Here is a 26888-nt window from a genome sequence, read left to right on the forward strand (position 1 = left end):
TTAGGGCTTCTTAAAATTTTAGCTGACCTTTGAAAAATGAAAAGGAGTACATGATATATCTGTTGTGTTTGTATTTTCAGAGCATAGTTCTGATACGTGTTTTGGAATGTAGGTGAATTGTGGAACAATATCCAGGTAGTAAAATCAAACAATAGGGGCGCCTGGGTGGCGCAGTCGGTTAAGCGTCCGACTTCAGCCAGGTCACGATCTCACGGTCTGTGAGTTCGAGCCCCGCGTCAGGCTCTGGGCTGATGGCTCAGAGCCTGGAGCCTGTTTCCGATTCTGTGTCTCCCTCTCTCTCTGTCCCTCCCCCGTTCATGCTCTGTCTCTCTCTGTCCCAAAAAATAAAATAAACGTTGAAAAAAAAAAAAATTAAAATCAAACAATACCTGCCACTTCATCCTTTCCAACTGCTCCTAAGATCAGGTCATTGGAAAGGTCTTAAAAAGAGTAGTGTGTTCAGAGACTCCTGACTTTTGTCCTAAGAATAAATACCATGATTGTTTACCAGGAATTTGTAGTCCCCGATTATCTGGCCACACCTTTTTATATGACATTGTTTTCTGTTTCTCTGTTCCCCCCAAGATAGTGACTTTTGGTACAACATATGAGTATCTGAACGTCCCTAAACCTCTACCTACACAGAGGCCCTAATTCTCTTCAATACCCCAGTAAGAATCATTCCTTTCAGATGTAGCCCCATCTTGTTTCTTGTTTGGTAGGGCCAGTCTACAATCCCTTAACCTTATTCTTTCTTCTATTACTTGTGATTATATAGGTGTGTGTGTGTGTGTGTGTGTGTGTGTATTAAGTAGGTGTAGATTTTATCTTCCCAAATAAATCAGTAGATTTTGTGTGGAAAGCTAAATAGAAGTTTGCACATACTCTGGAAATGATCCAAGAGATTAAAGCAGTGACGCAAATTCATTTATTCCACATTTTTGGCCTTCTGATGGGTGATTCAGCTGTGTCTAAGTTTTGCACATGTTAAAAACATCCACTGTAAGACAGATCAGAAAAAAAAAAAACATTTGTAATAGTTGCATTTTTTGGATATGTCTGATTACTTTTTGGAAACTTAAAAAATATTAGCTTAAAATAAATGGATGGTGCGATTAAATGCAGGTAAAAAATGATCCAATAAAAGAATGGAAGTTTCATTTAATTTCCTTTTTATTTTGATACAGGGGTGATCTGTAGACTTGCACTTGTTTGCTGTTTAATTATCTTGAGAGGAATGTGTAACCAATTTAGTCCAGGTCTGTGACATGAGCCTAAAGTACATATTTGTTATGAGTGGGGAAAATATTAAGGATATGCTCAAGATGAATTGGAAATTGGAAATGCATGTAGATAGAAAATCAGGAAGACTACTGAGATTCTGAAAATAGCAAGGTGGAACTAGATAATTTACAGCAGTTTACTTCAAAAAATAACATACTGTGCAAAATAGTTTATTTTACTTCTTTTCTTAATTTTGCCAAAACTTTAAGAATACAGTATATGCTTTAACATAGCATTCCTTTAAATAAGAGTATGATAAAGATAATGATCACAAAGGAAAGATTGTAAAATCTCTGTGAAAGATTAACTGTTCACAATGAAAAAGTTACTCTGTATGGTACAGATTATTTTTTTGTCTTCACCCTTAATCCTCAGCATTTCGATGGCTTAGGTAAGAATAAAGCCTTTTAGCAATCTTTTTTTGTCAAACTCTCAATTCCCATGCTCTTTAGAGTGGAATGGGAAAACCACATGGCTTTCATGTTGGTTTAGGAAACACTCTACAGAAAACTTCGTATCCATTCTGTGAACCTCGGGGCCAGGGCATACACCCCTGGACGATTAGGCCGTGCGCACTGGTATCCAAATGATGTCACACCAGCCAGGAACCACCTGTTGTTTTCTTGGCACATCAATGGTCCTCCTGAATCCCCCTAAAGAGTAAATTGCAAAAGAAAATTGTAGATGTGTTTTCTTTTTTTTTTTTTTACTTAAAAAAAAATTTTTTTTTAACGTTTATTTATTTTTTGAGACAGAGAGAGACAGCGCATGAACGGGGGAGGGGCAGAGAGAGAGGGAGACACAGAATGGGAAGCAGGCTCCAGGCTCTGAGCCATCAGCCCAGAGCGCGACGCGGGGCTCGAACTCACGGACCGTGAGATCGTGACCTGAGCTGAAGTCGGATGCTTAACCTACTGAGCCACCCAGGCGCCCCGTAGATGTGTTTTCAATTGATATATAAGATTATTTTTTAGCAAATCAATTCAAAACTACATGTCAAAAATATGCTTTAATTGAAAGTCATCTGTATACATCTTCACCAGCACTCTCTGTCAAGAAAGAGAACCTTTTGCTGCTTGGTAAGGACCCAGAGAAATTATGAGAACTAAAACATAATTTATATGTAATTCTTCATGATGTACTTTCATAGCAAGTTTCCTTACTTTCATTATGGCATTTTAATAGGGACTAATAAAATCTCTAAGGCACAACTATGAGGAGCATCCTAACCAAAATATATATTAAAATCTGATCATTTAGTAAAGGAGGTATGATGATTTCATTCATGTAGAATTTAAACGAAGCAGATGAACATGGGAGGAAAACGAGAGAGGGGCAAACCATAAAACAGACTTACTACAGAGAACAAACTGAGGGTTGGCTGGAGGGGAGGTGGGCTGGAGGGGAGGTGGATGGGTTAAAGGGGTGATGGGTATTAAGGAAAGCACTTGTGATGAGCACTGGGTGTTAGATCTAAGTGATGAATCACTAAATTCTACTCCTGAAACTAATATTACACTATATGTTAATGAACTGGAATTTAAACAAAAACGTGAAACAACAACAACAAAAAAAATAAAACCAAAAAGAAGTATGTTCTAAGTATTAGGGGTGACTTTGCAGAAAAAGCACTTATTACACACATTGTGTGTTTACAGAAACTAAAACTCACACATGAAGTTGATTTTAGTTCTTTCAGGTAGCATTAACTTTTGGGCATTAGACACCATCCGAATTGAAAAAAATCTTAACATTTCAACTGAAATTGGCCTGTCTATGATATAACCTGTAGTGATAGGCACACATATTTTCGTAAGAGATTTTAACTGATGAGTTGTTTTTAATTTTTGAAAATCTTAATTATAGCAGTTTCTAATAGAGTTAATTACATATATTTGATTTGCACATGAATATTTGTGTGTAATGCAAAAGAACATGATACAAACACATAGTGCATTATTTAATGATGGAATTGACAAATATCTCTCTTATACTAATTGTGTAATACTTTTAATCTTTTCTTATATTTAATATTTTCTTATATGAAGGAATTAAAGCCTTGTGTACTTTGGTTGCAATCATTGGTACAATAGTTCATCCCAAGTTTGTCTTAAACATTTTCCTGAGAGACTTTTTGCCTGAATCTTTATTGTCTTTGGGATCATATTTAAGGGGAAAAAATGCAGTATGTGGTGTATAAAAACACCTTTTCTTGCTTGGGTACAGAGGAACATAAATTGTACTGGCAAACACAGGTTACCTCTTTTCTAGATGTAACAAATGTGTTCAAACTGTTGGAAGGCCGGTACTGGGGGTTTTATTTCTGTACCCTAAGCCCTTAGTTTATAATATCGGTCCAGAAATAATTATGGAACGATTAAGGATAAATACAGGCTCCAAGTTATATGTAACTTAGAAATTATTAAAAAATAAACTTTAACAGTCTGGATATTTTTTAAAGGAGTCATTTAGTTTTCTTCATATTTTCTAATATATCTTAATTTTGAAAAAGACAATAGAATCTAGACCTTGATTCCATGAACATGGATTTTAAATCTCCCAACATGTCAGTTGGAGGTTATTTCCAATGAAGATATTTCCTTCTTCTACTGAGAGATAAGTATGTACTTAAAAAATATGAGTGACTGTCCAGAAAATAAAGCGTTAACCTAAAATTTATGTTTCTATACCAGTGGTTTTAGTATGCTAAAACACGCATTGCTGGGCCCCAGTTTCGAGTCGCTGATTCAGCAGGTCTGTGCTGGGGCCTGAGAATTGGCACCTAGAGCAGGCTCTCAGGTGATTCTGATCTGCTGGATTGGAAGCTGTGCTTTGAAAACCCCTGGTATATGGGGTTCAGTGGGTTAAGCGGCCAACTTTGGCTCAGGTCATGATCTCATGGTTCACGAGTTTGAGCCCCATGCCGGGCTCTGTGATGACAGCTCAGAGCCTGGAGCCTGCTTCAGATTCTGTGCCCCCCTCTCTCTCTGCCCCTCCCCAGCTCATGCTCTCTCTCTCTCTTAAAAAATATACATTGAAAAAAAAAAAGGAAAAAGAAAAAGAAAACCACTGGTACAGAATAAGGCTCTACATAGCAAAATGAGTTTGCTCTTTGTGTCATTCACTTAGTTTTATATAGAGAGGACCTCTACAGCCACTTGTGGTGCCTTAAAATCCAGACATCTGCCCCCAAAACACAGCCCTTGGTAAGCCAGAAGATATTTAAGAATATATGGAGGACTAATAAGGCAAATTCTTTGCAACTATAGGGGGAAAATAATGCTTCGTAGAGCTTATTCTAGTGATATATCAGTAATGGCATATTCATAATTTTAGTGTATTCTCATTGTTAAAAAAACTTAATGTTTACTATTTATTTTTTGAGAGAAAGAGTGTGAGTGGGGGAGGGGCAGAGAGAGAGGGAGACACAGACTCAGAAGCAGGCTCTAGGCTCTGAGCTGTCAGCACAGAGCCCCATGCGAGACTAGAACCCACAGACCGCAAGATCATGACCTGAGCCAAAGTCAGATGCTTAACCGACTGAGCCACCCAGGTGCCCCACTGTGTTCTTATTTAGTTAGTTAATCCTCTTGTATAACATAGTATTAAAGTTGAACAAAGAAAATCATGTGACCCTCTAGACTACTGATTACTCAATCACGATACCATGTTACACAAGACATTTCCCTGTGTGGGAGCTTCCTTGCTTGCTAATGAACAACATACTTAGACTCCCTAGAAATCAGAGCCAAATATAAGATTTCAGAGATTTGGCATGAGTTACTGGCTTAATGTAACCTTAATATCAGTAGCATCGGCAGCCCTATTTTCTACCCAGTGCATGAGGCTCCTGCCACACAGCCCCCATTAACTGTAATTGACGTTGTACAGCTGATTTCCCTCCTGAACAATAATTCTATAAATCTCCCTCTAAGTGGCAATATATCTTACCTTTGCACACTTTTCATTTTAAAACGAATAAGATCCAGAGATAAATTTTAAACAAGAAGAAAGCTATCCTATCTGGCTTGAATTTGCGAGTGTTCACGCAAGCAGAATAAATGTAAAACCAAGCTGAAAGTTTAACGTGATTTGAGACACAGACTTAACTATATAGATACATATAAGATATATATAAAGATAAAGAAGATATATATAAAGATTCATCTGCTTAAGTGTATGTGAAAAAAGTCTTGTATCAAGTCGAATTATGGGTGACATATGTGTGTTACTATCTGTAACAAGTTGTTTACACTTTAACAGAGTGAAAAATTTTCTCATGGTATAAATTACTATGTTTGCATTTGTATATTATTCATTTCCTCAATACTGCTATCAGGTTTAATCTAATTCAGTAGATGTTAATGCATCAGTCTTATTAATTTTCAAATACAAAAAAAATGCCAGAAACTTTATTTACAAAGTCTTATAATGAAAATTGTTAATATTTTTGAGTGCTTACTTAAATGCCTTATATGTGTTACCTCATTTTTAAACCTCTAAATAAAACTTAAGTGACTTGCCCAAAGTCTCACCCATAAGTATTAAGGCAAGGGTGAAAAATATGTGTAATCTGAGCACAGAATCTACGCTCTTCGTGACTACTTCATGCTGCACCTAAAAATTAATAATTGTTCTAAAATCTCACAGAATTTACTTTTTATTCGTTGAGTGCATGTGGATTGCATGGTGCTAACAGATAGCTACATTATTTCTAGGTGGTAAGATGTTTTTGCCCTCAATGAGGGTAGCTTGTGGGTAGAAGTTTCTCTGATGGTCACACAAGTCAAAAGCTATGGATACTTCAAATATATTGCCGTGTTGGCATTCAGTGAGTTCATGTTATTACATCTCTAAAATGGCATGTAAATGATAAGATGAAAATTCTACCATAGGTGTTCCAGATCCAGAGTTATGCCAGGCTGTTGAGTAAGTTCTATTTTTTAACCTTCCTACAAGTGGTTAGCTGCAAACTGGCTCTAGCCAGTTTATCCAGGTTGGTTCTTGTGCAGAAATTATTTCTTGCCACTGGAGGGGCGTCTGGGTGGCTCAGTTGGTTAAGCATCTGACTTTTCATTTCACTCAGGTTGTGATCTCTCGGTTTGTGAGTTTGAGCCCCATGTTGGGCTCCACACTGATACTGTGGAGCCTGCTTGTGATTCTCTCTCCTGCTCTCTCTGCCCCTCCCTTGCTCATGCTCTCTGTCTCTCAAAATAAATAAACCTAAAAAATTTGATTGTTACAAAAAAAAATTATTTTTTGTCATTGGACCTTTGGCCCATATTCAAAAACAAAAGTTGAAAATTAGAAGCCATTAGGTGATATTGGCCTTCAGATTTACTTTTTGTTTGTTTTAAGTTTGTATAGGGTTTTAAAGAATTAGAATTTGATTTAGCTAAGATGTATACTCTTCAGGTCAACAGTGGGCCCAGCACTACATATTTGACCTGACTATCTCACATGTTCAAATTTTATGCCTCGTCTCTAAAGACTCTATCCGATTTTAATACTTGTTTAAAAATTAGTTTTATTTGTAATGCTCACATCCACCCAGAAGTTCTATGCTAGTAGGCCACAAATAAAAAACAAAAAGTCACAGTTTTGTAAAAGAAGAAATGACGATTTTTTTATTCCCTAATCATTGTGAAGCAATCAAATGATTACACAGCAATGCTTTCTGGAAAGGTAGGATGAGCAGTTTTACATATTTACCTGACAAGAATCTATTCCTCCTTCTTCGTAGCCTGCACAGACCATATTTTCTGTAATGTTATATTCTGGCATCTGTTGCTGGCATTTCTCGTTTGATAGAAGAGGAACATTAGCTTCTTGTAATATGTTTGCAGTAGGACCTGTTCAAAATGGTAATGCAGCCAGCCAGTCAGAAGTGATCGACATGCATCACTGAATGAGCCACCATCAGTCTTATTTATTCCAACAGTTCACTCTCATTATCGAGTACTGTGTGTATATATAATGGAACTAAATGCTAAACCTTAGTATTTTAAAGCACATAATAAAGCCCATCTGTGGATCTTGCCAAATGGATAACAGTAAAGTACTTCTTTAGTGCCCAAGGGCTAGCAGGAATGGTGGATTGGACTAGACAGTCTTTAGGCATTTTCAGTATTTGTAAATGGTTACAGTATTGCTCATGGGGAAAAAAAGCCCACCAACACAAAATGTTTCATTTACAGAAATTAGCAACAACTCAGAAATCCAGGAGGCTTTTCATTTGGCACCTGAAGAGGTGCTCCCTCATAATGGCATTCAGCAACTTTGTGATGCTATGTGAATGAGCAGGTGCACACTGAGCAAAAGACAAAGCTCAAATGAGCTGTGCCCTGGTCTAAGGGCAATCAGCTTGTCATCCATGTGCAAGTGAAGAGAAAGGAGGCGTTTTGTAACAGAGTGTATTTCCATGCTTTTTATAAAATGACTCATCTATTGCAAGCATGGATCTCTGTTTACTGAAATACTACTCCCAAGAGGGATGTGAAACAAGCAGGTGTCTGTCTAGTGCCTCAGAAAAGGCACATGATAAGCACTTTCTACTAATTAGCAATTCTATTTGGTTCCTCAAGAAAGGCAGAAGGTTGATGATAACTTAGTGCACATGACAGCTAAATGTATGTGACCTCATATGTTGCAGTAAATGTTGCTGCAAAAATGTATGTGATTTCATTTCCAGCTAAGTTTAAGTTTAATCCACACACTAAAAAGACAGGAAACAAGTGTGTGTGTGTGTGTGTGTGTGTGTGTGTGTATGACTCAGTGGTGTGTTTAATGTTTAATAACTGGTTTCAAGAAAAAAATCCCCGATACGTATCATTTGCCTGATGTAAACACTCCAACCATGGCCAATTTCAAGGTACCAGCATGACAGTGAACAGGAGTTGGGAGAAGATATGCACAAATGGCAATTTCCGGCTGGTGCCGGGGACTCCAACAGCATACCACTGGTTGACTTTTGAAGTCTGACAATGGGTTTTGAAAGGTGAAGATGGAGAGGCACCTGGGTGGCTCAGTCGGTTAAGTGTCCGACTCGATGTTGGCTCAGGTCATGATCTCATGGTTTATGAACATGGAGCACTGTGTGGTCAAGCCCCGTGTTCTGGGCTCTGCACTAACAGCACAGAGCCTGCTTGGGATTCTGTCTCCTGTTCTCTCATTCCCTACCCTGCCTGCTCTCTCTCTCTCTCTTTCTTTAAAAAAATTTTTTTTTAAATGTTTATTTATTTTTGAGACAGAGAGAGACAGAGTGTGAGTAGGGGAGGGGCAGAGAGAGAAGGAGACACAGAATCTGAGGCTCCAGGCTCCGAACTGTCAACACAGAGCCTGAGGCAGAACTTGAACTCACAAACCACGAGATCGTGACCTGAGCTGAAGTCGGATGCTTAACCGACTGAGGCGACCCAGGCGTCCCCCTCTCTCTCTCTTTCAAATAAACATTTAAAAAATTAGTAAAAGAGGTGAATATGGAGGAGGAAATTCAGCATCTCAATGCCATTCATTCACTGAGGATGGACCAGTAGTTTTTATTGTAAACTATTATAAAGTCCAAGGCAATTTTGCTACTTGTCAAGGAACAAAAAATGGTTGGGTCTAGGACAAACTCTTCGGTAAAGAAAAATTTGAGCAGTATTTTTATATTTAATATTTATTTGCCAACGTGAATTGCCATTAGGATAATTAAGAATGCACACAAAAAGATATACATAAAAATATCAGTAAAGTTATTTTAAGTTTACTAATTGCCTTAATTTAGTCAACTAGTATCATTTCATTTCTTCCTAGTAAAGCAATGTTCATGGTTTTCCTAGATGATTAGTGTAATATATTCAAAAGGTGGAGGGGAACTGGGTTTTACACAACTAGGTATCTGGAAATCATAAGGCAAAATTCATAAAATTCATTAAAATTTCCATTACCCAGGAAGTATTTAATTATGACCTGACCATTTATTCCTAAATGAAACTGATCGCAGATGCAGATTTCCCTTGGCTCCATACCACTCTTAGCGACATTTTTAAGCCAATTAAATGCATATCTTTAGTAACAATAAATAAATGAGTCAAGTTTACTCAGCTCTTAAAAGAAATACCCATTTCCTATGGAATAAAGAGTCTTAAACTTTGTTAGTGGATAATTTGTTTTTGAAGAGTCTACATCATGGTCATAAATGTCTTTTAGTTTGAAGTCTGATAGAGAAAATATCTATCTAGGAATCATTTTTACTCTGTAGCCTTCAAATTTAATAAATCATGGCATTTTTCAAGTGGAGGAAATACAAGAATATACAGTCTTTGACTTCAATATACTTTATGGACAGAAGACATGAGGCATTTCAGCAACATAATGTAATTACAGTGGAGAACCTTTGTCAAAATCATTAGGCAAAAATTTGACTTAGACATCATCCTTTCTTTTACAAGGAATATGGGAATTTTAACTCTGGATGCTTTGCTTCTGGTATCTGCATCTCTCCACACGATTTTGTGGCTTTTCATCTTGTACAGTTAAGATTTTTAAATATCTTGGCCACGATCTGTTGGGACTCAAGAGGTGTGGTTCTTCCACCAGAGTATATAGTGCCTTTCCTTTTTGCTTAATATTTAATAAGTTGCCAAAATTCTGTCCTAGATGGAATAACTCCTATTAGGAATCCAAAAGCAACATGCCTTGTAGTTACATTTAGAGAGAATAAAGTACTGGAATGTTTAAAAAAATATGTTCAGTTAGTTTTAATATGCATCTTTTCTGTGTTTGGAAAACATCTTATTAAATAATGCTAACGAATCAATTTATAGTTTTCAGTGTAAGATTTATGCCACATCTGAATCTGCTCATCAGTAGAGTGAGTCAGAATGTTGAAGTTAAAAGGGATTCTTTTCTCATTTCTTAGGGAATGTGAGTATGAGGCCTTTATGTGATAAATGAAGATAGTTTTATTGATTTGGAAAATGAAACAGGTAATAATTTGGCTTTTGATCAGACTTTATCTGTGATTTACAAAAGTAAATTTTATAACCTTTGTAATATTCATTTAAATAGATGTATCTTTTCTCTTTATCAGAGTATTTACAATACTAAATTTACATACTAAGTTTGGGGAATGCTTGAACTCTCTTCCAAAAAATATCATAGTTTTATAATATGTTCTATACAACCTGGATTAAAAAAAAAATATATATATATATATACACACACAAATACACACCATATGAATATAAACCTGACAGTGCTTTTAAGAGCTATTGCAAAACTTGTTATAAGAGTTGCAAAAAATATTGAAAATATTCACAGGATAGTGCAATAGCATATTTCTTAGTAGTAGACATTTTCTTTTTATTGAGTCTGATAATTTACCTTGATGTATAAGCCTCCCCCAGCCAGCAATGGAACAAATTCTTCCTGGAGGAAAAACGTGATTTTCTTCCAGTAAACAAATAGGTTGTATATAATCTGGGAAAATAGAATAAGAACAGACACACATGCATTTCTAACAGATTTTAAAAATCAATTATTTTCAGCACGTTATCTAAAAAACCTGTATTTTTGTTTTTGTTGCTTGAACATTTTTTAGACATCAATTGCTTGAACATTTTTTAGACATCAATCTTAGGGGAGAGAGGCATCTCCAGGAGGCTCTCTTTGATAATGGACTAGGTATCACTAGTGGTCTTTTGGGATCTTTTTCTACATTGTATCCTAATTGCTCTTTAATAATGTAAACAAGGTCTTAGTTCTACAGTTGATCATTTATATTTGATTTTAAGTAATCATGCTATTTACAGTGTCAGTTCTGTAAAAATCTTGGTATGACTCTTCTTTAGGGTCAATTAAGACACTTGGACAAATGTTCTGATTTTCCCCAGTTATCTCCACATTTAAAAAAGCTTTTAGGGGCGCCTGGGTGGCGCAGTCGGTTAAGCGTCCGACTTCAGCCAGGTCACGATCTCACGGTCTGTGAGTTCGAGCCCCGCGTCAGGCTCTGGGCTGATGGCTCGGAACCTGGAGCCTGTTTCCGATTCTGTGTCTCCCTCTCTCTCTCTGCCCCTCCCCCGTTCATGCTCTGTCTCTCTCTGTCCCAAAAAAAATAAATAAAAAACGTTGAAAAAAAAAATTAAAAAAAAAATAAATAAATAAAAAAGCTTTTAGGTGATTGTTTTACAGGGTACTTATGGAAGCATTAGCATTGGTCACTGACTTTTAAAGCCCCTTTCCAACAATTTACAAGCTGCCTGACATTTATTAAGCACCCACTACATGTAAGACCCAGGGCAGACACAAAAATGAGTAAGATATGGTGCTTACCTTCAAGGACAGGGCTACATAATTAATAGTCTGCCTTTAATAAGTGCTCTAATGTGTGTGTAGACCAAATTCCAAAAGAGCACAGAAATGGTAGCACTTTCTCTTCACTGGGGGTTGGAAAAGTCTTTGGAGTAAAGGATGGAGTTGAGCAGAACCCTTCGTGTAAAGTTCACTGCCTCAGATGATTTCTAGCATGTTATCTAGGTATTTGGAGGAAGTCTTCCAGCTGCCACTCTATTAATATTGTTAAAACTCCTTTAAAATCTTCATTCTATGGATATTTTAATTTTTACTCACTTTACTCTTAGTTCTTCTCTGTTTGTCCTACACTGCCCTTTGTGGTAGATGGACCTGCCTTTCTTTGAGAAATACAGAAGGCATGCATTGTAATGACCTATTTTCTCCCAGCTGCTCCTTTGAGTTTACTATTACAGAGAGCTTGGAATGTTTTATTCTGCTGGCCAACTTTCTAGAAAGTTGGATTTAGACACCTTGATGAAGATAATTGAATATGTTCCACTCCATTCCCCAATTCCATTTAAGTTATAATGATTTCTATAACAAATTATCCAACTTTTATGCACTATTAATTCATTGGTACTAATAATATTTCAAATCTAACTTTGAATGCATTTGGCCAGATAAGATGACTAAAACTGATTTCTTTTACCTGTGTAGTTCACTTTAAAATCCAGATGCATCATGGCGATGTCACTGTCCTTTATTCGTTTATTGTAATGTGGGTTTATGACAATTTGATCTATCAACCGAGTTACTATGTGAGGAGAAGTCAGATTCGATGTCATCTGCAGTCCTAGGATTGCTTTCCACTTAGATGGCCCAACATTTCTCCTGAAGATTATGAAAAAGACATATAAGGAACTTTCCATCCACCACAGTTACTTTCTACAGATCTTCATAGTAGGTATTTCAGAACTATGTGTGCCCATCCTAAAATATGCTTGAATTTCTCTGAACCAGTCTTTAAAAACATTCCTTTAACTTTTATTCTTCTGATCAGATCATAGAAAGAACCTCAGTTAGTGCTAATTTCTATCACTTATCTTAAATCATCTTGATCTCTAGCTCGATTGTGGTTCTCAACTTCAGTTTCACAATAGAATCACCTGAAGTATTTTTAAATAACACTGTCGCCTGCTTCCCTTTCTCTATCTCTGATTTTATGAGTCTAGAATGGAGAGAGGGCTTTAAAAATATATATTATTTTTACATTAAATCTCTAAGTTTATCCTAACATATGGCCACGTTTGGGAACCACGCCTTAGATCACATTCCACTGTAGAGATTGCATCTTGGTCCAGGGTTTCTTCAGGCAACCACAACAGCTATGGTAGTAAGGGAAAGGGGTTTCAGGAGAACTCTCCTGTTTAGCGGCTCACTGAATTTACACACAGTTAAAATCAGCAAATAAAAGCTATTGTGATGCTTACAATCTAACTTAAAAATTTGAGTAATTTTCATATGCAACAAAGTTGAAAAATTTTCCATACGTAATGTCCTTTAATAGTGTATTGGTCAAGGCTAACATTTGTGTTATATTGCAGATGAAGTTACAGTTCGAAAGTGTGAAGGGACTTCTAAATGTGTTTTTGGCCTGCAACATCTTCACACCAAGAAACTACTAGTGAATAGCTGGAATTAAGCCATTTAAGCCATATTCACAATGAAGTCAAAATTCAGTAACTGCAATTTTAGCAGAGCTAGTGATTTAATTCTTCATAGTTACAAGTGCCTCGTTTAATGTGGCATTTCAACTGTTAGAATCCAAATCACTTACAAATACACAAAGGGCATGAAGTTATTTCAAGTCCGTTTGTTCACCTTTTTACCTGTCTATTCATTATTTTGTTTAAATTAAACAAAGGATCATGTTTGATTAAGTCACAGTCATCAGTAAAGCCAATGAATGCCCAAGCATCCAGGCGACATCCACGGATAACCACGCTGCATTAAAATCAGAGATAACTTGCTCACATACTTTATAGCAATAGCCTAACACCCATTTATGGACAACTTATTTTGTGCCAAAGCCAGTGCCCTGTACTTCGCATCAACTCTTTTCATTTTTGCTTCAGTGCTATGGATTTTACAACGAGAACAAACTGGGTACTGACAGTTTACGTGGTGGGGCAGAAACTTGAACTGGGGCTGTCTGACCTCAGAGGTTGCATCTGCGCCAGCATACTGGGGTGCCTCCAGTGACCATGGGTAGGGTTCTGTGGGCAGGGCTGAGAACATGAGGGTAGGGTTGGGAGAGAGACAGGATCTGCCACTGAATTATCTGGGCTCAGGTAGGGAGGATGTGTCTGCTCTTAGGGGCTGGTGATAGCTCCTTACGTGCCCAGATGCCGGGCCAGGAGGGTATTATGGTGCTGTAGAGGCCCTGTTTGCTTGTCAAGAGGGCTTTTTGATTCTTCCTGTCTAGGTCAGAGGAATCATCAGCACTGACTGGACTGGCCAAACTGGACACATTGATGTTTTCAGACATTCTGCCTGCATGCACTCCCACTGTACCCTGGGACTCCCCTGCCCACACTGGCCTACTCAAAGACGGGATAGAATGAAATCTCTTTCCTGGTGTCCTATCTCTAAACTTCTTGCTGTATCACATATTTAAACATGTTTCCTAAAGCTCAGCTGGTCATGGGTGTCTCTTGATTAGTATACCTGTTATGGTTGATGGGTAACAGGTAGCTACTCTTTTTTAAGAATTGTGTTTTTTATTAAACATTTAATATATACCTAATATTTACAAAAAATTGATTTTACAATTACCACACCATGTTTCTTACTTTACATTCAATTATATCTACTTATATGCTTTACATTTTGCATTATCATTATATTTTACATAAACAATGTGTAATATTAATATTTCATATCATAAATAATATTAATCACATTAATGGTATCATGTTGAAAAAATAACTATCAAAATCTGCTCAAAAGGCGTATGAGCCCATTACAGAGGTTCAATTTTAAAGTTGCCAGAATGTATTTATTTTCAAAAATGATAGGATTGTCTTCTTAAGTGCTTTCTACATATTTTATCTTCAGCAAAACTTACATGGAAGTTCAGACAGATAATGCAGTTATTCGCTATAGGTTTAACTCAATGATAAAATAATGCAGTTCCGTAGCTAACCTCCCAAATTCTGTTCTTTTTTTTTTTTTTTCTTTTGAGAACGAGAGAGAGGGCACAAGTGAGTGAGGGGCAGAGAAACAGACAGAGAGAGAGGGAGAGAGAGAGACAAGAGGGGCTCACCCAAAGCAGGATGGGAGCTCACCTGATGCAGGACTCAAACTCATGAATCATGAGATCATGACCTGAGGCAAAGTCAGATGCTTAACTGACAAAGCCACCTAGATGCCCCTAACCTCGCAAATTCTTGTCTTTTATAAGTACTATACTCCTTCTGAGAACAATAAATATTAGTTACTGATATGAGGGAGCTTGCAGGCAGCACAAAGCTTAGTAATCACCATTTTGTCTTGTTATTTTAAGGTTTGAAGTAGAAAACCAATCCATGATGCGTGAACTGTGAAAATTAAACATACATGCTTCAAGCTACTGGTCTAATTAAATACAAGTTACAGCAATATTAATCTGACACATTCTTAACGATTTCTGAAGTTGTTATAGCACTACACGGAAAATAGCCTTTTTTTCATGTTTTTATTTCTCCTGTATCTATAGACCGTACTCTAGGAAGGAGATACCCCTCCAACTTATCATTTGCATTTCTCCCTCAAGTCTTACTCCACATAGCTTTTCATGTCTATGTGCTTAGCTTCCCCACCACAAGCCCACATCAGCACAAGCACCATTAGAACAACTACATCCTATTGCAATCTTAGTGCCTTCTCTCAGAAGAAAGGCTTGAGAATACAGAAGTTATAGCCAATGGTACTCAATTTTATGTATCACCTGAAGAATTTTGCTAAAAATCTTGAATCCTAATTTCCACTTCCAGAGACTCTAATTTGGAAAGTTGGAGGGGGACTCAAGAATCTGCCCTTTGTTATTACTGTTGGGATAGTGAGCAATACAGAATCCTCCCTGGCTTTTCCATTCACCCAAAGCTAAGACAGAGAAAGAAAGGCCTCAGAAAAATCAGTGTAGATGAGGAAGGGGTACTTATTATGTTTTAAAAACATATTTGTCTCAAAATATCTGCATTCTAGTGAAACAAGAAAAAGCTATAGGACAGGAGACAGGTGCGGATGGAACAGGAAATAGCCCATTGGATAGGCAAGTCCCAATCTGGCACAGACTAAAGAGGGCAGAAGTGAGTACCTTAAGGTAGGGAATGTTGGTTGAATTTCTGCTGCATTTCGCATGTGCCTGCCTTGTCCAAGCAAAATATGTTTCTTAGTAGCGAAAGAAAGAAAGGCACAGGTTTGGGGGCAACAGAAAGGCATGTATTCTTGACTTCTATAACCTCAAAGACTAGCACACTTCCTGGTGCACAGTAGGTGCTCCTTCGATGCTGCACCAGATGGGAGGACTAGCACTATGCCCACTCTAGGTTGCCATGTGCTGGTGTATAAATAAATTCCCTACTCAGAGTATGGGACCTTCACTGTGGTAAAAAGTAAATATGGTAAGACAGTTATGATAGAGCAAGATGATATGCCGAAAGGAAGAAAAATCAGTGGGAACCTGGAACTCTGAATTGCAATACTTTTCTGTTCTACCATTAGCAAAGATGGTACTTTAGTCAAGTCCACCCATGGCCAACCCCAATGTTTACCCCCAGCACAGCATTGTAGGTCTCTATTATTATTCTCCACTGAATGGAAAAAAGATTCCCATGAGGATACCCAATTCCATTTTTTAAGGCAAGGAAAAAGTAGAATGCCTCTGAAATATGGTGCTGTCAGAGAGTAAGAAAGTCTTCAAGGAATAGAGCCCAAAGGTCCATCAACTGATGAAGGGGTAAAGAAGATGTGGTAGATATATATACAATGGAATATTTCTTAGCCACCGAAAAGAATGAAATGTGATCTAGATGGCATAATGCTAAGTGAAGTAAGTCAGTCAGAGAAAGACAAATACCATGTGATTTCACCCATATGTGGAATTTAAGAAACAAAACAGATGAGCATAGTGGGGGAAAAAGAGAGGCAAAACAGAAAACAGACTCAACCATAGAGAACAACCTGAGGGTGGATGGAGGGTAGGTGGATGGGGTATGGGCTAAATGGGTGATGGGCATTAAGGAGGGCACTTGTTGTGATGAGCACTGGGTGTTGTATGTCAGTGATGAATCACTGAATTATACTCCTGAAACCATATTACACTGTTTGTTAAATAACTGGAATATAAATAAAAACTTGAAAAAAGAATGTTTTCAAGAATACCAGGGGTAATTTTAAAAGAAAAAAGGAGCTAGATTAAATGGGATAATGCTGGTCAGTTTTAGTACTTTAAGTATCATATGGTATCATAGTAATATTGAATAATGAATTATTTCAATAAGGAATGAAATAAATGTATTTGGTCATCTCTAAAGAGCTAAATTAAAGAATGGGAGATTGGCAAGAGGCCTCTCTATGGATAATTTCATTATTGATGTATGTCAATTTAATAGCTGTGATCCGGAGTATAAATCTATATATACCTGTCCACCCAAGAGGCTGAGTAGTGGTTGCTTCTGGAAGCAGGGATGGTGATTGGGAAGGGGGAATAAGAGAATTCTGCATGTGATGGAAAGTTTCATGTCTTGAAAGGAGTGTGGGTTACACAGGCATATGCCTTTTCAAAATTCATCAAATTGTGCACTTAAGATTATGCAGTTGCTCTCTGTCAGTGGGAAAAAACAAATATTAAACTCTAGGTGGTGAGTTTGCTTAACAGCGGCAGGGTTAGCAATTCTCAAACTACTTGTGTTCTAAGCTTGAACAAATCCATAAATATTTTGTGGATGGTAGGAACAGGTTTCTCATTATTGGAGATGAGCTAGAATGGATCTTGCGGCAATCTATTTTCATTGGAGCTGCCACTTTGAGTTCATATTTATAGGTATATGGCTGTATCTATTGAGAGGGTCTAGGAGCTCGACACACCAGCAGTAGCAAGGAGCACACAAGATCTTGATTTGTAAAATGTAGAAGAAACTAAAATTACCTAAACAGAACTGGGGTTTCTTAGAAAGTTTGATTTGAGGACTAGGGGGGGAAGAAGCACAAAATGAACCTGGAACATCTTATTTTGCAGAAAGTAAAGAAATTCTCAAAGAATGGACATACATCAAGACCAACGCGGGGGCAAGCTTAAAGGGTTTCAACAAATATGAGGACTTTCTATAAAATAACTTGCTGTAATAAAAAATATCAAAGACAAGAAAGACATAAAGATAGCAAGCCTGGCAGAAAGTCTATTCCAGATTGAAAAAGATGAAAGAGTTATAATAACTAAATGCAGCTCATTATCCTGGATTGGTTCTTGGGTGGCAAACAGACAAACAAACCAAGAAGGCTATAAAGGGCATATTTAGGACAGTAGACAAAAATGAACACATATTATAGATTAGATAGTGGTATTGCATTAATGTTAAATGTCCATGACTTTCTGTGATTATGTAGGAAAATATCCGTGTTCTTAGTAAACATACAGAGTAAAGGGGCACAGTGTCTAATCCACTATAAAGAGATTCAGAAAATAAATATTTCTCCAGATTGGAGAGAATGAAAGAATATTCCTCCAGATTGGAGAGAAAGATAAGAAAGTTTTCATAGCGTAAAATGTAAGCAATTGACGAATCTCAGTGAAGGTACATAAGAGTTCTCTGTGCTAGTATTTGCAATTTTTGTTTGTGTTTGAAATTATAGCACTATAAAAAGTTTAGAAAATAAATATGCTGAATGTCTCCTGGACAAGATTCAGACTCTGGACCTTTTCTGCACAGGAACAGCAGGACAATAAAATTTTTAGTGCACATTTATGTAATTCACAGTACGCAAAAGTATTGCATCATCTTACTTTTGTCCTGATAATCACTCTAGGGGGTGGGCATCCTTAGGAACCCCCTGTGGGTGAGGATACCTAAACAGAGATACCAAGTCACATGAAGTCAGTCGCGTAAGTAGGATCAAAATTCTATCCTCTGGTTTAAAGTCAACCTTCCTTTTAAGGCACAGTAAAGTTGGTCCATACTCTCCAAATCTCTGTTTTAAGGTTGGAAAAGAAGACAAATCGGTGACAGAGAAAAAGAACAGACATAAGGAAGCTTAATGACATCCAGGAACACTGTGGCTGATGGAAGGGAATAGGAGTGTGGACTGTGGTAGACAGAGAAGAGCTGTCCAATTAAACCATTTAACCACCTGCAGATTAAAACGCCTGGACCAGGTTTACACTTTTTGGGAAAGAAGAAATACTACAACTGAATGGGTAAGGAGAGCAAAATGCAAGGGTGGTGAGGATGAGTTTGAATTCATCACAATTCTATTACAGTTTACACTTGTTTGCTTGTGTTCCGATTGAAGCTGTGTGAAAAGACATTTTATGTCCTATATAACTAAACATGTGTTTATAGTAGACCAAACTGCTTGAATATTTGTGGTTTAAAAAGCTATGATATTGGTATCATTGACCTACAACAAGTACATCTGTAAGGTAGATAAATGAAAGATGCCACTAATATTACTGTAAGCCTGGTTGACATTTAGAAAGCATATGTTCTGCAAGAACATCAAACGGACTAATTTACCAAATCCAAGGTTAATGTGGGAGGTTGCTAACTTAATAAGACCCATCTTTGTGCAATAGAAAACAATGAATCTGTAGGTAAAGATACCTTTCGCTTGTAAATTGGGATATAGGTTACCCACCTGTTGCATCTGAAGGTATAGGTTATGTACAGGTAAAAGTTAGAGTCATGTTTAGCAGGGGATGGGAAAATATTGACTGCTATGGACATTTTTTTGTGGTGTGGCTGAAAAAAGATTAAAATATTATTATCAAGAGGCAGCAGAGTCACGAAGGTGCAGTTTAGCTATGGGACAGGCTGTAGTTTACTCATCTAGATACAGGGTGTGATGCATAGAATAGAGAGCTTGGATGTAGATGGGCAGTAACTTGGGTAGTCCTTTTGGAGCCCAGGTGATTAGTCCAGCTCTGGCTATGGGTCCTTATTTCAGATTCCTCGGGTTCTGAGTTCAAGTTTGCCCTCATGCTGGTCCAATGGGATCAATCCTTTAATACTCTACTCCCCGCCCCCGTCTCCCAAACAACTATCATAACCTTCTGCATCTGACAATTTGTCTCCATCCATCAAAGAACTTTCACTATCTGGGTTGGTAGGGAGTTAGTCTTTTGATCTGATTATAGCTATATCTTACATTCCTGAGCACACATGCTTCATTTCTCAGAGATTCTGGACACTGGCCACAGAGGCTTATTCTAATCCTCACAACTCAGGCCATTCTCTGGAGGTTCCTTTTACTCAATTAAGGTCAGTAAATTACCTTAGGATCAGGGCTTATGAATCTTCTATGAGGAAGCTACCTTTTACTTGGGCCTAATTCAGAAGTGTCAGAATGAGACTACCTAAGACGGTGCCTTCTTTCAGGCAGAAGCAGAGAATTAACACGTTCTTGGGCCCAAGAATAGTTCTTTTCTCCTCCTTTTCTCCCCGTCCCTCCACTCTCTCTGTTTTTTCCCTGTGGCACTGCTTTGGGAATGGCTGCTTCTAGAAGGAGAAGACAGATCCTAGAATTCAACATGTATTTTGTCATACTACATAACAAAAAAAGAGTTAGATATGGTTGATATTGTTTCTAAGATTCAGTTATGGGTAGCATCAAACTAGATGTGACTTGAGAAGGAAATATTTTTATTCTAAGTCACAACAAAGTCCTTACGCATGAATTTCTAGAACACAGTTTATTAGTCACTTAAGGGCTATTTGAACGTGCTTTTTTTTTTTTGATACTGACAATTTCTGACGCTATTGGCCTGATTGAATGATAACCAGCACAATTTATGCATTAAATACGAATTTCATGCCTTTAAAAGTGCTTACCTTGTGTAGGTATGAATTTCAATTTTCATGTATGTAGGAAACATAATGCTTGATGCAAGTATCTAATGAAGAATCGATTTTTAATTTAGCGTTCTCTATGTTTATATATGATTTTAATGGGAAAAATGGTACTATATAATGTCAGAATGGCAGGAACATTTCCCTGAGGGGATGATTTTGTGAGGCTGCAGGAAATGGCATGCAGAGTGTCTGCTGTGGTCATCTCATCTGGGAGAAGCCACTGTGATGTCACACTCACCCATACACACAGTGGGCGGCCGACACCAGCCAGTCGTCGCTGACGAGAGATGCACCACAGAGCAGTTGGCCATTGTAATAAAGGGCGACGACCCAGGGCCAGGCTCCTTCTTTGGCATTATTTCCTCCAACAATCTTTGGGCTGACTCGTGGAGTCACTAGTTTTTTCCCACATGCTATTAAAATAAATGAAGAAATAAAATAAATGAAGACATAAAATAAGTGAATTAAAATATATCTATTTTATTTTGGTGGATTTCCTTTGCTTACGAAAATTTAGTGGATCACTACAAAATAGTGATATACCAACTCCATTCGGAATTTTAAACGGAAGGCATGAAGGAAGAAAACATGACAAAATACTTACGTTTTTGGTTACATTGTAACAGAATCAGTGAATCCTGTAAACACTGTTTACTGTAATAGAAGAACAATTATATTTCAGAAAGTGTGCACCTAACATTTTAAAACAAAGTATAGTGTATCTATTTTAATCTTATTATCTTATTTTTTTAGTAGAATTAACCTTCAGATGTAAGTAGGTTATATGAAATGTGGGGACGCTGACATGCACAGCAGGAAAAACCTCAGTTTAAAGTCAAATAGAACGGAGTTTGAGCCCTTAACTCTCTACCACTTACATTTTGTGATTTTTGGGTAAGTTGTTTAGTGTCCCTGGGATTCAGTTTTGTCATCCATAAAATGGGAGCAATAGTAGTTACTTTGTTGGAGTTTTGTGAGAAGTTAAATAAACTGGAGTTATTGTGCCATACACACAATGAACATTCAATAAATGATAGTTATCGTTAGTTTGCTTGAACCAACCTTGGATATCATCATTCTATAATACAGAACATGTCTCAGTATTGCTAATCAGGCAACTATAAATGCCTCGCATTGTGTGTGAGGCTGTGTACCTCATTCAGAAAATTCACTGATTGATGAATCACAGGCCCTGCTTTCAAGGGAGATAAACATATAAACAGCAAAATATAAGACGAAGTATAGGCATAAATAATTTAAAAACTCACTACCTGTTTAAATACTTGGATACCAACTTTTTTCAAAGCCAAGAATTCTATATTAAACAAAAATTTAAACAAAGGAAGAGTTAAAAAAATGTGTTATACTTATTGACCACTAGAGATCAGTATAATACAAGGAATTAAAGTACTTTCCCACACTGTTTCCTGATTCTGCCAGGGCAGATACTGGTCACGTTGAAACAAGCACATACACACATATATAACTTTAATAATTTCTATTTATATATTTAGCTACCTATGTTGTGCATATTACTTAGGTGTTTGAAATTTCAGGTAAAAACAAAACAAAAACACAAAGCAAGACCCAAGATTCGTATGCGATCACAAGTACAATCAAAGCAATTCAGTGTTTCTGGAACATACATGATAAGGCTTATTTGAAACCACGTGCATTCATACTGTCCAATCGACATATCACTTAGAATATAAGGTAACTTCAATTGAAATAAAAGAAAATATACTTACATTTTATTAATAAGCAATGTGGATGTGATGTGGGAAACCAAGGCAGAAGGAAATGGTAGATAAAATAAATTTCCTTATAACCTGCAGCCTATTGACAAATGCTTGAGGCAGGGGAGGACAACATTTCTCCAGGAACTCCCTAATGTCTTAATGTTAATGCTTTGCTAGAGACTGACAACAGCTAGGCCTCCATATAAAAGTCCTTTTGGAAACTCCTCATTGCCTTTACTTCCCCCAGCTCCCAAGTATATAATCAGTCACCCTTCACAATCCTGGGGAAGCTCTTCCTGCCCATGGGTCCTGTCCCCATCCTTTTTATAAAATTACTGTTTTGCCCCAAAGACATGTTAAGAATTTTTTCTTGGTCGTGGGCTCCGAACCACCCCCCCCCCCAAATCCACAACCACATCACATGCATGTATATCCATCTAAATATGGGTATATCAATATATAGTCATAATGAACTCCCCTTCTATTATATACTCATCGTTGGGAGAAAAGCAGTTTCTAGAATGCTTTCCAGCATACTTTCAAGTTCATCCAAACTCTTTCTATATCTATAGTACTCATCAGTGAATATCCATATTCAAAATGGTTCAGCATTCTTAGATATTAAAGATGCCTAATACTCTGTGGTATGGACAAAACTGATGAAATTCTTTTTAGCAAGCATAGAAAAGCTTAATAAACTTTTAAAATAAAAAGTAACTATTAAATTAACCAGAAAATGGACCTGAACTTTGCCCCTCATTCTCCATGCATTTCAGCCAGTCAAACTTTTCATGCATAAACACACACATGCAGTTTCTCAGTGTAGAGGAATAAATTCCTTAGTCTCTGGTCAGAATGAGCAGTGACTCCACACTTTGCCCAGGTATATTTAGAGAGATTGGAGGGAAACAGAATTACTGTCCCGGGCTTTGGTCCTGGAATCAGAGCTAGGTCAGCCCTCTGGACAGGAAGAAAGACAAGGACAGGATCCTATGTCTTTCTCTCAGCCCTATTAGTTGAGGGGCTATTGTGATATAAATGGATGGGTTTATATCTATTGTATTGACAAAATAAATGTTTCTCTCCCATATATGCCCATCAACATGGTCTTTTTTCTCGTTGATTGGCTATGCTTTCTCTTTCTTTCTCCTTTCTAGAACTGCTATTTCTTTCTTTCTTTTCTTTCTAGTTTTTTTCTTTTTTTTATTATTTGAGAGAGAGAGAGAGAGAGAGAGAGAGAGAGAGAGAGAACAGGGAAGGGGCAGAGAGAGGAAGACAGAGGATCTAAAGCTGGCTCTGCTCTGTCAGCACAGAGCCCAACCTGGGACTTGAACACACAAACCACAAAATCATGACCTGAGCCAAAGTCAGAGGCTCAACAAACTGAGCCACCCAAGTGCCCCTTCCAGAATTGTTATTTAAAGTGAGCTGTTGCCTTTGGCAATTTAGAAGATTGCAAGGTAGAGTGGAAAATAGAGGAATGTGGGGTTGCCTATGGATTTGTGAGCATGTCCAGGTCATGCTTTAGTTTCCTAGGACTTAGAGTAGAGTAATACTAAGCATATATATGATAACATAAGCATACGTACAATAACATAGCATATGTACAATAACATAAGCACGCATACAATAACATAAGCATACATACAATAGAGACATCAATGATACTGTCATTTTGTTGATAAGCATGGAATAACAGACTTCTGCTCTGAAACATGCACATAATTGAGATGAATTTTTAAAAATATTTTTTCCTCTGTTCTTTTTCTTATCCTTAAAGTCTATAAGATATAAACAAAAGAACTTTTCGGTGTACAAACTGCTTTTGATCTACAATGCTAATGTAAATTTAAACATGCTTATAGAAGGAAATCTAGAAATCTGCTTTCTCATTTGAAAATGCTTCGGTTCACCCCTTATGAGACTAATAATATCAGTCAAGGCCCAGCAAACATTCATATAAAACATTCAATTGCAAAGTCCTTGGTACTGAAAATACTCCTTTATCAATTTGTTTTACTGGTTGAGCTCACAGATATAACGTTTCATGAATAGCTGAATAATTACAAAATTTCATTTTTTACCATTAAGTATGTTATACAAAAAAAACTGCAAGCTAATGTACCAGCAATGACATCTTAAATCTTTGTCTGTAGTTATGGCTTCTTGAAGTTACTCTCTTCCTACCTGCAGCTGGTCTTTAATGGAACTTTAAAATTCAAAAGCCAATCTCAACCAAAAAAAATATCATGAATGCCCAAACAGGAGAAATGACATAATTTAAGATAAAATAGATGTTTGAATACAGGAAGGAGGTTGCTTTTTAAACAGTAGTAAAAATTATAAAAATGAACCTAATTTAAAACTTTTTTTAATGTTTATTTATTTTTGAGAGAGAGACAGAGAAAGAGAGAGAGAGAGAGAGAGAATGAGCAGGGAAGGGGCAGAGAGAGAGAGAGACAGACAGACAGACAGACAGAATCCAAGTGGGATTCAGGCTCCAAGCTGAGAGCATAGAGCCTGACAGGGGGCTCAAACCCACAGACTGTGAGATCATGACCTGAGCCAAAGTCGGATGCTTAAGCTACTGAGCCATCCAGGAGCCCCAAAATAACCTAATTTTAAGGAGCATAAGAGAATATGCAGACACAACTAGAAGTCTAGACTCCTTCCCTCAATATTCATGTTCTATTTGCTAAATACCATGACTTTCGCCCCTCTCTTCTCTTTTCTTGATAACTAATTTGTGTCACCCTTTTTAGTCTGACTAACATTGGACCAATTTATCCCAACTCTCAGAATTTTTTTCTTTGGGATTTACTTGTTAATGAATTTGAAGGTAAGGATAGAAAGGGTATAGAAGTAAACTTATTGAATCTCTATCTATGTGCTGCACAATTTTATATGCAATATCTCATTTGACTGCCTTACCATATACATGAGGGTTAGATAATGTTATCAAGGAGGATCAGTTAGGTAGTATTTGAGATTACCTGAATAATAAAAAAATTAAATAACTTTTAAGATTATATGGCTAGTATGTGGTGGCATTAAAATCTGATTAGTTTTAAAATCTATCTTCTTTCCAGTCCATGTACAAATTAGTCCAAGAACAGATTTTGGGACCCACCTTGGTGTTAGTATTAAGCTGCCATTAGGAACTGTGTTTAATTTTACAAATGGTCCACTTCCAGTAGAGAAGATTGGCATCGATGAGTTTCCACTCCTAGGGAAAAACACATAGAGACAAAACAAAAACACAAAGAACCAAAACCTTAATTTATAGTTATTTATTGCTGTGGACATTGAAAGACATGATGGGATTCCATACAAAAAAAAGATGAACATTTTAATATAACCCTTCAAAAGTTTTGCTGTCTAAAAGATGGTACAAATCAGAATCATCCATAATAACATAAAACGTAATTTAAGTTTTTGTGTAATCCCTCTAGTTCTTGTTTTCATGCTCATATATTATTTAACAAAGTTAAAATTCAGTGCATGCATCACTTGAGTATCTGATTTTTTCATTTGACTCTTCTATGTTCAATAAATTCCATAATGATCAATTTTAATAACAACCTCGTAGAATTGCTGCACCATAATTTATTAAACTTTTTTCCTGTTGAGTGTAATCCATCTTTTAAAAAATGCATGTTGCCTGAGAACAACCTAGAAAAAGAATATCTTCAGTGTTTACTTTTCCAAATGTTGCTTTGTTCTCGGTATCTCATTCAGTTTAAAGTCTAACAAGCCCTAATTTAAAGCCAGAAGCTACGTGACTGCTCTAAAAAGGGAGTCTGTGGCCTGGCCCTCTAACTCTAAACTCATGGGCCAGCGTGAGATGGAGAAAGACACATGCTGCATGTAACAAAGACATTAAATTTCTAGTCTTTCTTATCCCTGAAAACATGTTATATCCATGCTCTCCACTGTGAAACTTAACTGAAGATTTCTCTCAATCATCCTGACCCTCTTCCGTAGGCTTAGCTGGAAACATTTAGCTTCTTACTTCCTAATCTTTTTTTCCTGCCTTTTATTTATTCCAGATTTTAATCCTCATATAAAAATACGCTTTTTGATTGGAAACATCCTGATTCCTGCTAACTTCTGCCGGTTGGCAAGGAGAGGATGCAGTTCTTATCTTTTGGAATAACATGAAGTTTCCACCAACTGCATCTTCAAAAGAAGGTCCAATGTCTTGCCTAGACAGTCCCCAACACTGGCCCTTTTCTGTCTGTGTGTAGGGAATTTCCAAGGGAACACCCATGACTGTTGTGATCAATAAGAAGAAAAGAGGTTGAGAGTGTTTCCTGTCTCTTTCAGATGGGACAGCATCTCAAAAAAAACTGAAAGTGTTTGTTTCATACCTTTCATCCACTGAACAGAGAACTGGAACAGTGGAGCCTGTATTTAATGTCCCAGAATTCAGCATGTTGCACTTTAACTTTATAAACAGATAAAAGTAACTCTAGCA

General features: G+C 37.1%; 1 protein-coding gene across 1 annotated transcript in view; it reads right to left on the reverse strand.

The window, feature by feature from the left end:
- Nucleotides 1-1144: 1144 nt before the first annotated feature.
- TMPRSS15 (transmembrane serine protease 15) overlaps nt 1145-26888 on the reverse strand; it is a 120051-nt gene continuing 94307 nt past the window's right edge. Inside the window, exons 20-26 of the mRNA XM_058731782.1 lie at nt 25542-25637; nt 21277-21326; nt 20911-21085; nt 12272-12453; nt 10654-10749; nt 6997-7136; nt 1145-1937 (exon numbers count right to left, since the gene is read on the reverse strand). Coding sequence (XP_058587765.1) covers nt 1785-1937; nt 6997-7136; nt 10654-10749; nt 12272-12453; nt 20911-21085; nt 21277-21326; nt 25542-25637 — 892 coding nt within the window. The 3' untranslated portion in view covers nt 1145-1784. The remainder of the gene's footprint in view (nt 1938-6996; nt 7137-10653; nt 10750-12271; nt 12454-20910; nt 21086-21276; nt 21327-25541; nt 25638-26888) is intronic.

Source organism: Neofelis nebulosa, chromosome 5 (genome assembly GCF_028018385.1).
Source record: "Neofelis nebulosa isolate mNeoNeb1 chromosome 5, mNeoNeb1.pri, whole genome shotgun sequence".
NCBI lineage: Eukaryota > Metazoa > Chordata > Mammalia > Carnivora > Felidae > Neofelis > Neofelis nebulosa.